We start from the raw sequence: 18,877 nt of genomic DNA on the forward strand, positions 1-18,877 counted from the left end.
TTAGTCTGAAACTGATTCAGTGAGACATGCGTGTTGGTTCAACAGCTTGTTACTAATGAGCCAAAATGGCCGCCGCCGTGCCACAGTTTCCAGGCCAGAGCAGGGAACGACGGCCCCTGGGGCAGAAAAACTGGGCGAGAGGAAGGATCAGAAGGGCTGGATTTAAATGGAGCTCATTAGCTTGTGGTAGCCATGAGAGGTCCCTGCACACTAAGGAGAAGTGCACACACACACATAACACACACACCGCGCACACACGCCCACACACACACTCAGGCATGAATGCAAACACAGATGGATTGTCTTATACGTACATTATGGACACACACAGGCAACTATAAAAGCTTTCTGCAATTTCCAGAGAAGAGAAAAGAATTAGTTTAGAGATCAGGAGAAGAGGAAAGAAGGTAAGAATGAAAGGCAGGAAAACGGAGGGAAAGAAAGGCAGAGAAACAATCATTTTTGGTTGGACAGGACCACTGGCAGGGTGGTGAGTTTTCCAGATGGCGGAGAGACTTGCATGTGTGTGTTCGTGTGTGTGATTTTTGCCAGTCGTACCCCCTTCCCTGCCTTCCCTGCTTGTCCACCCACTCAACATATGTCCTTCCATCCTCTCTTTCCTCCCTTCTTCTCCTCATCCCTAATCCATTTAATCATCAAATATTTTGTCGTGTCATTTCTACCAGTTCACTGAGTGAGCTGAAATATGGGTGGCACACATGTTTCTTTTGTCACAGGAAGTGCCCTTTGTGTTCCACTTGAGCTTTCTGATGTATTTATATCCATAAACACACACATACACACACTGTGCCTTTTTCACTCCGCAGCCAAACTCGCATCAAAGGGGTGTTTGATTTCTTCTTCTGCTGCCCAGGCCCCACATGTCCTAGTAGGCTGGGGGTAGAAAGAGCAGGGAGGGGCTGAGCTGTAAGCCTGGAACTCTCTGAGGCTCAGAACTATAAATCTGCAAAAACACCCAATTAGACGCTTTGCATTTGTCAGTCAAACATTTTGCTAATCTTTGTTGGAAATTTTCAATGCGAGATTTGTCATGAATCTGCTCCACTTTGCTGGGATTTTTTAGAATTATACATTGATGACTGGTGAAATGCAATTAATGTAGAATAAAATGGATAGATGAATGGATATTGTCAGTCTGGTTTAGAGTTTGATTGACTGGCAGTAATGTGTAATTCACATCCTGGTAATTTATCATTAATCTTTAAAGTTCATATACTGTTCCCAGTACAAAACCTTAATGTGTATAGTGTTTCTTGGTAAATATTCATGTGTTTTGTCCACACTTCTTAGGATGAGAGACACACAACAGTTTCTCATGTAAGAGCATATTTGTGCATCGTTGCGCTGGGAAGTGCTGTGCATTTGTGCAGCTGTAAATCAGAGAATGCCGTAATCTGATAAGCACAGCGAATATGCTAATGTGGGACTGTGCTCACTCGATGGATGCGTGTTGGATTATTTTTGAAGATATCCAAGCTTTAGGCCATTTAACTGACTGAAACTAAGTTTTACTTAGTGTAAAGAAAAAGAACGGAGGAGAAAAAAAATTGCAGTTTGGAAGGTAAACATCACAAGGTGCTTTGCATGATGTACAAATAAAATCACATTGCAAACTTAAAACCAGCATTCTGCAAATAAATGGATCACATATTGAATAACCTAAAGAGATATGAAATAATGGAATATAATGAAGTTGGTATAAATCAGGGCAACACGTTGCTGCAGTGGTTAGCACTGCTCCCTCACAGCAAGCAGGTCCTGAGTTTGAATCTACCATCTGGCCAGGGCTTTTCTGTGTCAAGTTTGCATGTTCTCTCCATGTTTGCGCAGGTTCTCTCCAAGTACTCCGGCTTCCTCCCAAAGTCCAAAGACGTGGGGTTAGGTTAACTGATAGTTCTAAATTGCCTATAGGTGAGAATGGTTGTCTCTCTGTGTGTTAGGCTGGTGACTTGTCCAGGGTGTACCCCGCCTTATGATCTCACACTCGCAACCCTGATAAGGATAAGTGGAAGAGAATGGATGGATGGTGTGAAATCAGTTCACAATTTAAATTTTCATTGGTGCCCAATGCCTGTTGGGAGACCACATCACAAATGAATGCCACCAATTATAATTTGTCTAAGCAATCAAAGCACTTGCTGAGGTAGTTTGGGACACTTCTGGACAAATATCTTTTGCAGCATAAATGCTTATGTGTCATGATGTGTCTTCAGCAAAGACACGACCAAAAAATCTCACCACTGCAGGACCGGGTGTTTCTTTTTCATCTAGATCTCATGGAGCATTTTTGCTCGACAGCTGGAATGTTATTAAAAATCTTTGTTCTTGAAATGCTTGCTTTTAATTTATTCATTTGTGTGTTTTCGCTAGCTCTTGCTTAACAAATGCAGTGCCTGACTGGCGATGGACCAGGGGGTTAATTTGGCTGTCAACTTGTAATCCTATCACCTGACACATATCTCAAAAACAATGGTCCAGGATTTTACTGTTTACTCTTCTGTATATGACAAAATATATTTTGTTCATTGTTAGATTTAAATGCCACCATAAAAGAAAATAACTGGGCATGATAGAGGAGAGTCAACTGAGACTATTCTGTCTGAAAACTCTGTCTCATCTAATAAAAAAATCAAGTATAATGGGGGGGACAGTAACCTCCAGATGAATTGGAATTCCATGAAATCTATTAGTTATGGCTAAAGCGAATAAGAAAGGCAGTCTGTTGGTTATAGAGTGATTATAGAGTACCGGGGTCACAATTGTTTTTTGAGCCATTCTAACGACTGCTGTTCTGCTGGACTCCTAGCTTCTTTACTATTTCCCTTCTTTATGTTTTCCTTAATAAAGGCAAACATTTTGAGGCAAGAAGGAGACAAAAAACAATTAAAAAACAGATACATGATTCAGTGAGATATTAAAGAGAGAGAAACAAGGAGTGACATGACTGGAATTGACATCACAATTCACCGTCACTGTCTTCACCTAAGACACAGAAGAAGCCAGGATGGAGTCTGGTTTTTTTCCATTTACATTTATTAAAAGACCAATGACATTTTTATCCTGGTAGATTTAAAGAGTGTGCCGGGTAACTCGAGAGATCATAGGTATTCCAAATGTGCTTATCATCAATCTGTAAGCAACTTGTTTTATTCCTATTTCCTTTGCCTTTTTTATTGTACTTTATTAACACAGAATACTGACTGTTGCATAACTTGAGTTTAACTGCAAAAAAACCAGACCTTTGTTCCCATGGCCCCTCATCACCTGATGGGGGATGTGCAGGATGGGTAGAGCTAGAGCTATAAACTTAACGCACCCTCTGAGACTGTGGCTCTGCCAGACTGTGGAGCTAAACTATGAGCACATTCATTAGCATTTTATTGCTTGTAGGCACATCAATTAATCACAGACGTGCATAGCTCCAAGCACACACGCACACACACAGACACACTTTTTTGTCTAAACTTGACAACACTCGACAAAGAGACACACGCTCACCTTTGCTTCTGAGCACACACACAGACATTACAGCATATGTACTTCACTTGATGGCTCCCTGGTGTGTTGTACCTTAGACTACAATTTCTCTCTGGGTCGCCATATCACACACAGACATATTCGCTCATGTAATGTCTCTGTACAAACTGTGAAGACACTTATTGACTCAACAGTAAAACGGTGTCACCTCGGCTCCCCTCTAATTTCTCCATGAAGGTTTTATGGAAGGAATCTTAATAGTGGTTAATTGTAGTTTCATTTATAGTTTCAGGGCCATTTGTATTTATGTCAGAGCTCCTCATAATGACACAACTGCTCTTCTTAATGACTTTTAGTCGCGGTACAGAGTTATTAACCATTTTACAGTGAGATCGTGATTTGCACTGCAATATTCTTCCGTTATCTTTTATCCTCAAGGTATTTTACGATTTAGACTCCTTATGTGCGCTTTCGGTTATTAATTTCTCTTCTTTTTTTGAATTAACCAAGAGCTTTTGGACTATTCCAAGATTCAGTAATAGTGATATAGCTGCTGCAGTAAGGTGATTTACATGGTGGCCCTGAGAGGCCAAACGGACTGCAACTTAAGAAAACACCAGCAATAAGAAAAACGCTGCAAAAGCACACAAAACATAACGGAAATAGGGAAAAACAACAACGGAAATAGGAAAAAACAAAACAGAAACTGGAAAAACAAAAACAGAAATAGGAAAAACAGATTTCCAAAAGCACAAGGGAAGTGTTTCAGGGGAGACAATAACCCGACGGACCAGTTGCAGGAACCCAAAACATGGGAGGTGTGTTTTATCATGATTCATATAATACTGATGACGGATTTTTAGGCTAAGTTAGGTTAACACACTTACCTCTCATCTTTTCTTTCCTCACAAAACCGATAGATCCTCCACTTCTTTTAAGTGTCTCCCAGCGCAATTCTTAGCATATTTTGGTTCCTGCAATTGGTCCGTCGGGTTATTGTCTCCCCAGAAACATTTCCCTTGTGCGTTTGGAAATAGTGATGGGAATTCCGACTCTTTTTAGAGAATCGGCTCTTTCGGCTCGCCTCACTAAAAAGATCCGATTCTTTCGGTTCCCAACCGGGGCCGTACCGGATCTTCAGGTTGTTTTAATTAATTTATTATCAACAACAATCTAAAATTATGCACAAAAGGAATTACTAATGTAAAAAAATGTGGTTTTATTTATATATGTTTATATATAAATATATATGGTGGCCCCTAGAGACAAAGCAGGAAAAAAGTGAGAGAGGGTGAGAGAGAGAGAAAAAAAAATCAAAACATGGCTCCCAATAAGCAGACTCGTGTTGTTCACTTCAAAGACCCGGCTCTAAGAGTCGTTTCGTTCGCAACCAACACATCACTATTCGGAAATCTGTTTTTTCCTATTTCTGTTTTCTTTTTTCCTATTTCCATTGTAGTTTTTCCTATTTCTGTTGTGTTTTGTGTGCTTTTGCAGTGTTTTTCTTATTGCTGGTGTTTTTTTAAGTTGCAGTCTGTTTGGTCTCTCAGGGCCACCGTAGATTTAACTGCAAAATGAAGTAGGCACTTAGCATCCTTGCTTTTATATGGGAATATATTCACAATGCAACCTGCTAGGAACAGGCTGAACTGAGTCGCTTGTTGCAAAAAGACTCGTTACAGATCAGATAGACTCCAATTGGTTGCAACTTGTAGGGAATCTGTCTACATGCATAGATTAAATGGCAGTTATTCATAAAAATTTGCCAAAGTGTGAGTGACGGCTTTCAGTTCAAATTGAACTGCAGTTGTTTGGTGTCAGATTGTTTGGCCTATGTGCGACTTGTGTTGTCACCTTGAGATCGAAAGTGGTTGCCCAGAGGTTGAGGGTTTTGCATGCTCTGACTCTGTGCCAGCACAGCTAAGGTAATGAACAAGTCATAAATAAGTGAAATCTGAATTGAAACGTGTGTTCTAACTAGATTAGCTGTTGTTTTTATGGCAAGGTACACAGTCACAGTGATGTTTATGAAAGCCACAAGCAAGATTCAAGTATTTCAAGTATTATTGTAGCTACAGGCTACAATGATCATTTTAAAATAAAAATGCATTCATTAATAATTTATCCAGCAGCCTTTTGTAACTTACAGTAACAAGGCAGTTTTAATTTTATGAGAACACAATTTTGAATAGAATACGAATACGATTTAAAATACAGTTTCAGCCCTGATTGAATGCTTGATCCATCTCTTGTCATCACTTATGATTTACTATATCTGGGGTGACCTGTATCAGCTGTAAGGTTGAGGTGATGTGTGCAGTGGTGTTAAAATCCTAAGGTCTATTATAATGTAAACATTACAGTTTATTTGTGAGAAGCTTGAATAATATGGATTTGTCAGAAACTGAGTTAATGTTAAACAATTAACAGCGTTTTTAAATGCAGGCTTTCCCAATAGGACCTGTTTAAGAGACAGCAGTCAAAGGGAACCTGCTGGTGAGACTTTCACCTTTTAATTAACTGAAATTAGCTCAGTGAAATCAAACTAATTGTTTGCATATGCATATCTGTGTAATATTGTTAAAACACTTAAGAAAAATCTATTTCAGATCTAAACTGAAGATTAAAAGCAGACTGAGCGCGAAGCTGTGAAATGTGAATTTATTATTGCTTAGATAAACTCAAAATATTGATTTTTAAATTTGTTTTGGCCTAGTTAACAAAAAGAAAGCTTCCCACAGGAGGCAGCTGACAAGAAAGAAACCCAGCTTTGTTCAAGCTAATTGTACTGGGATGTTTGCCTCACTACATTGTGTTGTGAGTCCTTCACTCTCTCAGCACCTGAAGACAATCTTTAAAAGAAATTTTTTAAAAAAGGAGAAAAAATCATAAAAGACTGAAAGCTTTTTTGTTTGATTTTGGTCACACTTGCACAGAAAGTGGTGTTACAATTTGTAACTGCTTATCATCAACGCTCTGCTTCGCAGTAACACATCTTCACACAATCCCTCCTCATCTCAGCTGCAGATTGCATCCACAGTCTCCTACTGCGGCTCCTGGAGCAAATACAATCCTTGCTTAAGGGCATATGGGGAGTGTAAGACACATTGTTATTGAGCATTTTTATTGTCTTTGATTTTGGCATTTTGGTTATTCTTTATGTTTCATTTTTAACCTCTTGTTGAACTCAAATGAACAGGCTCTTTTTAATGGCTAAGCCAGGCGACTGCTGCTGGCATAGCTGAGAGATTTGATATATTCTGCTGTTTGAAAGGTACATGGTCACACGATGACTTGAGAAAACGAGTGACCAGGCGGGCAAACGGTGACCTAGTTGGCTGCCAAAAAGATAGAGATAACAGCCAAAGCAGGCATCCATAAATATTTGAAATCTGGCTGGTGATATTTTAAAAGCCCAGCTGTAGAATCAATATAAATTCAATAATGCAGCATTTAAACCATTTAAAGAGATTATAAGATAACATGCATTTTGTCGAAAGGTTACCTTTGAGATGTCTTGTGGTGCAACTGAGGCCTGTGAGCCCCACATAAACCGTGCCTCAGGTGACCTCAGTGGATCACACGATAGAGGGGTTCAACTGTTAACTCTCAGTTTTTGTAATGACTGAGAACTTTTTTCCCACTTGGCTCATGTGATGATGCACAGGATCATTAGTCGATCCAAAGTGTACAACCGAGGAGGGTTTAAACACCTGTTACTCTCCACCTATTGTTTTTAGAGCTGAAAAGTCTCTTGGATGAGAAGTAAAACATCTTCACAAACTTAAAGAAGTCCAGAGTGCCTTCTTCTTTCAAGATCTTAAGACTATCATGACCAGGATGACTGACAACCTGCACAGACATACAGTCTTTCCAACTATCGTACTCCTTGAGGTTTGGGTATTGTTAAAGGCAATCTAGGATTTGGTGATTTGTGTCACACACCTGCTACTATAGTTATAGGAGCTAAATGAATACATACATTAATGAATAAAATTGCTAATACAGATGCTGCAGGGTGTATGCAGTATGTGATTTGTATTTTTCTTTTGCAGTGTGCTGATCCTCTAGTAGATGGTTATTTATTTTAACCTGTGTATAACCACTATCACGCCACCTGCAATGACTTGATTCTGCACTATACAGGCAAGGCTCAGTGGGTTTTGCATAAAATGACCTTGCCAAGGTCATGATTTCCATTCAGTGGGATTACAAAATGTATGCATTTACTTTAACAGAAAGGCTCTTTAGATGAACACATGCCTGAATGGCATAAGCTGTACAATGCAGGCGCCCACTGTGGCCTTTACAAAAGTAAAGGGCAGATGTGAAGTGGGAGGTGAGCCAGACAGGAAGACAAAAGCAGAATAGAAAGAAAAGGACCGAACAGGAGTTGTGGAGGAGAGTGGATAAGGTGGAACCTGCCACTAATAAATATTGCATGCCACTTTGTTTAAGCGTGTTTGTATCTCAAAAGGAGAAAATGCATTCGTTAGTGATGCTATTGTGTGGAACTTGTGTGTTGTTGGTTTAGCTTTTGACCTTACTGCATTCAGAATTTCTGCATTGGGAGTGTGGCTTATCAGAGTTCAGGAAATTAACTCTTTATGTTGTTTTAGCCAGCAAATATGTCCAATAAATGGTTAATATATACATTGCTAAGGCAGAGATTGATAGAGATCACAAACTTTAGATGCAAGGAACACACGCGCACACACAAAGACAGGTAGAGAAAACTGTTCGTATCTGGGTTGCTCTGGCCTCACATCTCTCCACTGCAGATGAATATTAATAAGGAGTTATTAATATCTGCTGCCTGCGCTGTGTGCATGAATACTCGTGTATGCGAGGTCGGCATGGAGAGGCAGTGCGAACGAACCTTCCTCCTCTTGCCTCTCCTCCTCCTCTACACGTCACTTTCTCCTCTATTTTCCTCCTCCTCATGTTCACGCTTCTGTTTCCTTTAAGTTCTTTTATTTCTCGGCATCCTTTCCACTGGTTTCGCTCACGTTCTTCACCCTCACATTTGTCCTTTGTGTCTATGCTTTGTCAGCTATTAAGACACACTCCCTCTGTTTGAAATGTATTATACCCCAGTCATTCTGCAGTGACTTTTACTGTACATCACTTAGAGGGCAGATGTTCGCTGACTCTATTTGACACCTATAGTGGTAAATGGCGCAATGTTGAGACAGAAAGTGGCTTCTGACTGTTGCGTTCATGTTTTTAGGTCTTGTCTGGGTAAAGAATAGGCTGTATGACCATGCTAATTAGCTCTCAGCCAATCAAAAGCGGAGATAGACTTACTAAAACGCTGCTTCACAAATCTGAGCTCCTGACACGATCCCCAACAGATTTATGTCTCCTCTAAGAATCAAACCAGGGATCTTACTACTATTGCCAAACAATATTTAAACTCATTTCCACTCAAAGGTTGTGAAGAAGAAACACACTGTAGTTGAAATCACTCCACAGAAACTGTCTAAAAATGCCAAACTATATAATGGAAGTGAAGTTTAGGGAGGCTATAAGGCAGAATTTGGACAGAGCTACTGTAAGCTTGTTGAGTCTCTAAACTAAGCTTATGGGGTGCTCCTTGAAGAGTGCTGTTAATCTAATCACTTATTTAGATATGGAATAAGCATGCTGTCCAGAATGTTAAATAATTCCTTTGAAGGGACAGGTAGAAGAAGCCCGAGACATTACATTACAACAGATTATTACCTTAACTAAAATCCTGTTGTTGCCAAACCTTCAGGACTCTCAGCATCCAAAACATTTATTAAAGTTACTTAAAAAAAAACCAAAATCATCTCAGAGGAATTCACATTTCACTGTGTCATGAAAAAATAAGACCTCGTTGGATGTGGCTCAGACTCAAACTAGTCAGCCAAGCGCTGATTTGACTTTCAAAGTATTAAACAACTTAAAATCAACGTCTTATCTTTGGCTTAAAGTTAACCTCTGAGGATTTAAAATAATGTGTCATTATTGTAACAAGTGTCACTTCAAAAGGGATAAATTGCAAGTAGCTACATTTACAGTCCCGCAGTGAACTTCTTTTATTAATTTTCTGAAAGCTACGGCATTTGTGTGAATAAACAACCACTGATAAGACTGTTTTGAGAGTGGTGGATTTATCACACAGTATTAAATCCTGGATATACAGATTGAAAACTAATTGTACTACTATATATTAGTATTAGAGCTCTATTTTATTTTTTTACCCTGTGCTTTAAAGACGTGTCCTTTGTGATTTCCTGGGAATACGGAGACAACAACCAATCACTGCTTTAGAATCATGATTGACAGAGCGAGGGCTGAACCCATGCAGTGTTGAATACAGGACATTAATGCATAATTCAAACAACATTTACATTTTTGTGTGGAATATCCACATACACAGTTTCTTCACTTTTCATCACCAGGTATCTTGCTTAGTTTAATGAATAAATCAACAGGATTTTTATAGCTAATGCTTACACCAATAAATAACTATTACAATAAAAAAATGGCTTGAGCAACACAAATACACGCACTTGTTGTTAGTTTATTATTTATAACCAAAAAGTGTCAATATGTCTTGCTGTTACCTCTTTGTGTTGACATCACAAAGTGGGACAAACTACGTCAGCTGTAAGAGCCAGAGGTGTGTGTGCTGACTGGTTGTGTTCAAACCAATAAGAAGCATCTTACTTTCAGTGTGCGCTAAATGAGCCGGAATTTCTCCTGACAATAGGCTGCCCTTTTGCCCATTAACAGTAAATTTTCTGTGCAGTGTGGCAAATTTTCAGTTTGTTTGGTTGTCATGATTATTCAGCAATGCCCCAATCACAAGCATGTGATTTCCACTTTGTGTATTTTCCTTGTAAATTACATGCATGTCCTGCTTGTTTTATGTGTGTGTGTGTGTCTGCTGGGGAGTATCATAGATTAAGAAAAGCAGGTGTGTATGTGTCTTATTTTTCAAGGGGAGCAGGTGTGCTTGTGTGTTGAGGGTAGCAGGTGTGTATGCATGAGTGTGTGTTTGTGTGCCGTGCTCACTCGGCCAGATAATGGGCACATATGGACAGTGTGAGAGAGAGACAAATGAGAGACACACATATGCACACACAGTGTGTACATGAAGGAGTAGACTGTGTGTATGTACAACAGATACATAAACCTTTTAACTTGCTTTGGGATTTGTGAGTACACTCGCTCCATGTATGTGTAAGTGTGCGTGTTAGTGAGTGGATGACACATAAATTGGTTAAAAAGTAGTATTAGCATTACAACTGGTATTTACGATGACAGCGATAATGAGGGTTAAGCGTGATGGGATGTCATTCAAGATCTGAAAAGCGTGGAAGAAGTGACAATCTTTGTCACTGAAATAATTATTTGTGTCGTCTTTTGCTTAGTGTCTTAGTCCAGGCATGAGGCCGAAGGTGACTGCTACAGGCGGCGAGGAAGGAGCGGTGTTGTGGATCTGATTAGTTATGGGCTAACCTCTCTTTTCAGCTAAGGAGATGGGTGAGAGCAGGAGTGAAAGAATAATTGTCAGCTATTTGGAGATGACAGAGAGGCAAGTGATGGGAGAAAGAGTGAGAAGCAGCAAGGCAAGAGAGATAGGGAAAAATGGAGAGGCGATGGGCGAGGGGTGGGGGTAGATTAATGGAGGAAGGGTGCACGACTGAAAATGAACTTGTCTGCTGCTGGAGAGTCAATGGAGGGAGTGACAGTTGTATAGATTAGGGAGAAAAGAAGGAAGGGGAAAAGAAGGAGAGGATGAGGAGGTGCGGGTTAGGGAAGGAGAAAGAAATAGAGATGAAAAGCTAGAGGGCAGGCTTTTAAGAGGGTATTTGGCAATGATCAGGACCAAGAGGAGGAAAAAAATAGGAGAGGAGGAAACAGAACACTTAAAACAAAGGAGATAGTATTTTCATAAGATGGAAAACAGACCAGCTTTCGCCACAAAAATATTAGTTTTTTTCTGCGTCTTATTAGAGGTGACACATGTTTGTGCGTGCCTGCATGTGTGGACCCTAGCTCAATTAGTGTGTGATCAGGTGTCATCATCAGTTAACTGACTGATAATTGCATCTTTACTGTCCGTTCAAGCAGATCCCTGTTCAAAAGCAGACGGAGAGTGAGAGTGTAAAAACGAGTGAAAAAAGAAGCGAGGAAAAAAGACCAGATTGAGGGAAAGACTTGAGAATGATTTTGGATGGCATAATCTGATTGGTCCTTGTCTTTGTTCATTATCTGGTTGAGCCAATTAACAGAGCAAAGCGGCATAATACTTTGTAAGCTTTCCACTAATGCAGTTATTGACACTGTAAATTGCAAAGGAACCGTACTTTGCTGGTAACCAAAATTAGACCAACCAATCTGGAGAATACTGTCTGTGTGCAAGTGCAGAGCAGCAATGATATTTTGAGGCAGAGTGCTTAGAGTTGCAGTGATAGTATCTTTTGCCAGTCTTTATCTTTAAGTAGATAACAGCTCCACTGACTTTAGTTTGAATCACGGCTCATTACAGTCTCCAGCTCAGTTCACAGTGAAGTTTGACTCAGTTTCACTTCAGGTTCACTTCAAGTTCATTAAGAGTGAATGCTGACTGTCTTTACAGTACAAAGCTGGATGTATAAAGTCCCTCTGCTTCCTATTCATTGATTTGACCCTGATTTATCCCTGGAAGATCATAGATAAATTCATCACTGTTTCATTTAATTCTCATGCATTTTTAGTTTATTATTATTATATACCACAAGGGAGGGGACCCCTTGGGGTGCCCTGTGTTGTCTCCCGGTGTGACGTTGGCAGCAGATCCTTTGGGTCCTGTGGGCTTCAGGGTTTGGCCTCTGTGGACTGGCTTTGTTCTGCTGCTTGCTGCAGATGCTTGTACAGACTGGGATCTGGGGACTCTGAGAAGCACAGCAAAGAGCCTGAGGCACCGATGAGGCTCCCAAACAGTTTCTGATCAGTTTTGGCGGTGTGGTTCAGCTGGGGGAGGTCACTGCTTTTGGGGCTTGCCTTTGCTATTGGAAGCAGGTGCTTAGTCTTGCAACAATGTTTAGGTGAGTTATATTCATCAGAGTAACATGAAAGCACAGACAAAAGAACATTTATGATGAGTTAGCCTGGCCTAAATGGAGCTACACCACAAAACCTGTGGTGGATAGATGTTGAAAATGAAGAACCTTATGTCTGCGAGTCTACTAAAATAACAATAACAATAACAGCATAAAAATGAACCACTATTGCCATTACAGTGTTGTGTAATGACAATAGTGGTTTTAAGTCCTTTACACTTTTTTCTTTCCCTCATCCTTTGCTTGTCCCACCTCTCCCTTTCTCTAGGAATCATATTTCCACGGAATGCTGTGTTTCCATTAGAGCTGCTAATAGAATTATAGTCGGTCACATAAGCTTGTGCAACACACACAAACACATGTCCGTGCATATGCATGTGAGAGGACGGACGCACAGGAGAGACACGCGGTCAGACAGATTAGTATTATTAAAGTTTACTTGCCTCTAATCCTCTCAAACTCGCTCATACAGCACACATACTAACAAACACACTCTCTCGGTGGGGTACACCCTGTGTGAGGAGCAGGCTATGTGAGATAAACTGATCACACAGCAGTACAATATGCTGAAAGTGATTATGTGTGAGTGTGTTTGCGAGTGTGCGTTTGTGAGAGAGATAGAGAGCAAAGGAGAAATGATGATGTGCAACAGAAGTCAGGAAGCAGTTATTAACTCGCACTGAAGGAAGATATGCTCCAGTATAAAGGAGCATCTGAGACAGAGCCAAAATGCATGTTTGATAAAAGAAAATTTTACTATGCTGATTTTAAGAAAATCTCTAAAATCAACCCCTCATTTTATTGAAAATAAATAAATAAATGAGGGGAGTGCAGTTTCAGCCAAGTAATGAGATGAAAGATATGCTCGAAAATTGAAACCACAGTGGTTTTTCTCATAGGACACAGCTGCATCTGATACCAAGTGACTTCATTGCTGGTAAATGTAAAGAGCACCTCCTTGGGCATGACTGCTCTATTCAAAGCACACTACTCTTTAAATATTTGCAGATCTGGTGCTGTTGTTTCTTACTGCATTTGTTTGTTTGTTTTTGTTGTTTTTTTAAGACCACTTCTACCTTGAGGGCATCGCAGTTTATTTTGTAATAGAAGCAATAAAGTTTATTTATATAGCACTTTATCCAAACAAATATTACAGCAGACTTGCCATAAAAAACAACTTACCCACATACACAAATAAAACCAGCAATCTACATTATTAATAGAACAAATCATAACAGAAAAGTCTGAAAATGCAAAACCGCTATATCAATAAATACTAAGAATGAATAAGAGTTCGCTAAAAGGCTAGCTTTGAGTTATATTGTTTTCCTTAAGGATGACAAGCCAAGCAAATGATGGATGTTATCACTATAAGGAGTGGAATATGGCTATCTATTCATATTTTCATATAACATTAACAGTAAGACTACATTTTGGTTGTATTTCAGTCACTAATCCCAACAGAAGGTCGTGTTAGTTGCTAGCTAAGCTAGCTTATGGCATGTAAACATGCTAAATCAAGTATTATAAGGATCTACTAAGTTATTTTTATGTCATTGCTGTATTATGGTTTTGTGTCTTGACTTCTGCAGTGCTGCAAAAAGTCCTTGATCCCAAGTTAACTTGTTGGTGATAGCTGTGAGTCAGAGTAGCTAGCTCTTTGCTATATTTCTAAATGTGTTGTGCAAAGTAAATGTAGCTGTATGCGCATAACATCTTATTCACTGTAGGCCATTTAAGCAAAGTAGGCTACGGATAATTTTCTACAATGTCTTAATATAGCTATATCTAGCTGTACCATTGTGTTTTTTTTTTGGTTACATTAAACTTATTAATGGTATAAAGTCAATAAAATTAGGCCTGCTACCATGAATGCATCAGTAAATCTATCTATCTATCTATCTATCTATCTATCTATCTATCTATCTATCTATCTATCTATCTATGGTTTACGCCACAGTTGCATGCAAAAAATGCTGAAATTAGTAACTAACTTCTCAAATAAGTCCAGTGTGTTGTTTCTTTCTGTCATGTGTGTATAATATTTGTGTTTTCTTGTTTTTATGATTGAATGCCTAACACAGTTATCATCATCATTGTCATGCATATTTATATAAATATTGGACTTTTTTGGATCACTTAAGTAGCATTTAAATACAAGCACATTTAAGATGGTTGTACTGTTTTTCATGGGCGTATCAGAGTCCAGTAGCTGTACATATTTGAAGATTCAGTGTGCTTGTTGAGGCTTAAGAGTTGTTGTTAGAGGCATGGTACATGGATTAAAAAGAGAGGGAAAGAAAAATAGGGAACTAATTATACTGATTAAGTAATTAGCAACTTCAGTAATGAATTTTAATATATCTTTAGTAAGGGATAAATTATTATGTTTTACATTGCCAAAAAGCATGTGAGATTTGCCAGCACCCTTCTAAGTTGCTCTTGACGAGTCAAATTCTGTGGATAATGCTACAGTCACAATGAATTTATAATCTTGTTGCCTTTGAAATAGTTTCTTCGAAGACAAGGACCAGGTTTGTGACCACTTGCAGGTAGCTGCTGTTTTCAAAACAACTTTGACGCTTCAAGATGGCGATGAAACGCTATCAGTCGGCTATCAGTTTGGCAATTACATGCAATTTGTTTGTGATGATATGCGAATTAACTCTTATAAACGCAAATATGTTAAAAATATTTTGCAGGCCAGTTCCGTTCATCGGCACAGACTGACTGAGATGGATTACGACATGTTGACAATCAATCACCGCAACTACTTGCATTCAGTCGCTGAATACGAAAAATTTTTTTTAGTCCAATCACCAGGCAACCATCCATTTTCCCTAGTCACAGGGATATTGCTGTCCTATTTTTACTTTACTGTGACTGAGTAAGAAAGCAGCACTTGCAGATGATTAGGCGATAGATGTATATACACTCTGTGCATGTGTTATAGTCACTATAGTCCTCAGGATGTGATGTACTGTTCCCTCAGGCCATCGCCCAGTGTGAGTGCATTTGTAAAAACCTGTAGCAGTGAAGTGAGAGGAGCAGGATTTTAGCAGACATTGTGAATGCCCTGTAATTGTAGGATAAATCTACTTCTGTCCTCCTCCTCCCTCTGAACCCACTCACATTTCTCCTTCCTCTGTCTTTCTAGCTCCTTATCTCTGTTGCAACAGCACAGGATGGATTAACTTTACAGAGGTTCTTTAACTTTTGGATTCTTCCTCTTCCAAAAGAATTTCACTTTATGAGATTTACGAATTCGACATTGCTAAATCTACAAAGATTAAGCTTTTCATTTCCACCATGCATTAGTTGTGCTAAAAGATCTAGTGATCTACTATATGGCACTGCAACATCGAGATAATGATATATATTCCAGTTTGTATGATTAAATAGTATATCTACTAAATCTATTGCGTTCAAACAATTTAACAATTTTAAAATTAGTTTTTCTTTTTAATCATTAAAAACAAACATTTTCTGCTTTGATATCAGTAGCTCTGACTACTGTTTCACAAACATACCCTTGTCTCTGCAAAGCACTGTTACTTCTTCCATCTGTAGAAAATTTCCATGTGCACTTGCACGCTTGGCTTTGTGTGAATAATAATTGTTTGCATAAAATTTCAGCGTATAATCTATATGCACAGTGGAAACATTTGCTGAGTTGTCAGAGAGAAGGAGGGCTGAGAGGATATTATAACTGTCTTTAATCTGGCTAAGCATACAGTATGGTTAATCCGGTGTCTTTGTTTTACACCGTCTTATTCCCACGATTTGTTTGCGTAAAACTATGTAATCTCACAGAGATTATTGTAATTCTGTCTCTCTCTTCTTTTTTTTATCTTTTATTTCAATACAAGCATTTGTTGTCCCCAGTCTTATTCTTTTCAGGGCTAAACACGTTCTGGATTTTTCAGTGGGTATTAATCTTTAAAGCTGGGAGACCTATCATTTTAAACATGTTAGTTCCCTACAACTACACCCAAAGAACTGTTTGCTACTCAGTTGTTTTTAATCTCCCCAAGTAGACATTGCTAAATTCTTGATTGAGGGATCCAGCCATGCACAAGTGGTACTAGTGCCATCAAGTCTTTCACATGGATGTTGAAGTACTACATTTGATGGCTTGTGATGAAGACATCACAACATTGTCAAGACCTTAGACTTTCAGTTAAAGCGGTTAGCTCTTTTGAACTCGATAGCTAACAAAAATACAAAGTACAGGGCATCATAACTGATGAGTTTGTGCTTTATCCAGCCTCTTCAGAATATTCAGAATAATCTAACAAACCAACAAACTAAACAGTTTTTGAAGCAAATCCCTTCTATAAGTAATCCATAAATTTATGTAGCTAACTTCCTGTCTCCTCTGTCTTTTCTCTTTTTCTCAATTCCAGGCTCCGACTACTCTCCCCCTCCTCCTCTTCCTCGACCTCCTCCACCTGGCCTGACCAATGAGCACAGTGGTGGCACTAGCCATGGCGACCATGGTGGAGGAGGGGGCGGGGTCAACCATGGAGTGGGCGTGGTTGGTCTGGCTCCAGAGCACATCCCCACACCGGGGGCAGCCCTGAGCTGGCAGGCGGCGATCGATGCCGCGCGGCAGGCGAAGATGATGGGTAATGCCGCATCGGGTGGAGGGGCGGGGCTTGGGTCCGGAGGGCGAGGGCCCATCTCCACGGCCAGCTCCACGCAACGGAAGAGACAGCACTATACCGCTAAACCCAAGAAACAAACCACAACGACAGCCACAAGGCCGCCACGAGCTCTACTCTGCCTCACACTCAAGAATCCTATCCGCAGGGCCTGCATCAGCATCGTAGAGTGGAAGTATCCTTCAACAAACTATGGGCAAAGGGTTGTTCCCTGTGTAGTGCTTTCTCATAGATCAGATCCTTATCAATTGGTTGCATAGTCTAAAGAAAATCAGTTAAAAGTAGAATTTGTCCATGTCAGTTTCAAAATGTAAAGGGTTATGGCCCATCTTTATCAAGCGCTTTGGGTGCCTTGAAAAGCGCTATATAAATCCAATCCATTATTATTATTATTATTATTGTACTGGAGAGTTATATGATGACATTTCTATATTTTACAACTATATATAATGTTCCTGTGCAAACATATACATGTAGGATAAATATGTTTCAACTGCAAACCACGGACTTTATCTGATCGTATTTCTTTATTGGTCCTGTCCCGTTGTGAAGCCTCAAGCTAAGCTTTTTTGTTGTTGGCATTTTTGAGTTTTAAAACTGGATGTGATGAGAAAGGGGTGAATCCGAGTAAGTGATATATATATATATATATATATATATATATATATATATATATATATATATATATATATATATATATATATATATATATATATATATATATATATATATATATATATATATATATATATATATATATAGCAGTCTCCCAGAGTAGAAACTTGTCAGTCAAACGGTGATTCAAATCCTTCCCAAAAGCCCATAAATTCATGAGTAAAGTATTAGCAAAGGTTATAGAGCAAGGGGGGCAATTACAGTTTTCCCAGACTTCTAAAGAAAAAGATATTCTCCCTCTGCTGGCCATTGTATAGAATACAAGCTCAAAGCACTTCCTCATTGGCTCACCTTTAAGGCCCAGAAGCTACATCCATCTTTTATATACAGTTCTTACTGCAACCATATTCCACCCCCTTGTTTTTTAGATTTAGGATGAAATTATTGGAGAGACGCAGATGGAACAGCATGTCATAAAAAAATAGAATTATAGCTAATTGATGTTTTTATATGTATGATTAATAACTGGTAGAGGATGCACAGGTGGATTTACAAAAAGCTGATTCTGAAGCGTCTTTTTCTGTTATTTCAAAGTGGATTTATGTATGTCTTTTGGGCCTTTTTGTCCTACTGGACATCCATTCCCATTCTTTAATTTTAACTTTAAAATTTCTTTCCAGGACAATGAGTAAAAATTTCCATGGTCCACTGAGAATATTTTATCCCTTTCCTCCCCCCCATAATGATAATCCCGTTCGTATGGGGCTTTAATCAATCTCTCTCTGTCCTCTAGCTCTCAATAAGTGTGATTTTCCCTCTTCACTCAGTAGTCTTAATCCCTTCTCCCCTTCCTCTGCCTGCCCTTCTCCCTCTTTTACTACTCTTCTCTTTCATCTTACATTCTTTATTTCTGTTTTCTCACAGGAGGATGAAAAAATTGTCTCATTTTCATCCCTCCTTCACACTTCTCCCCTTGCTATTTCAAAGTGTATTTATCCTCTTTCCCCCAGGTCCATCCACACC

General features: G+C 39.2%; 1 protein-coding gene across 1 annotated transcript in view; it reads left to right on the top strand.

Annotated features, from left to right (window-relative positions):
* cacna1c (calcium channel, voltage-dependent, L type, alpha 1C subunit) overlaps nucleotides 1-18,877 on the top strand; it is a 227,371-nt gene that overhangs the window by 48,531 nt on the left and 159,963 nt on the right. Inside the window, exon 2 of the mRNA XM_080886828.1 lies at nucleotides 16,982-17,414. Within this exon, the coding sequence (XP_080742954.1) occupies nucleotides 16,982-17,414 (433 nt within the window). The remainder of the gene's footprint in view (nucleotides 1-16,981; nucleotides 17,415-18,877) is intronic.

The sequence above is a fragment of the Rhamphochromis sp. 'chilingali' genome (genome assembly GCF_963969265.1).
Source record: "Rhamphochromis sp. 'chilingali' genome assembly, chromosome: 7".
Classification (NCBI taxonomy): Eukaryota; Metazoa; Chordata; class Actinopteri; order Cichliformes; family Cichlidae; genus Rhamphochromis; species Rhamphochromis sp. 'chilingali'.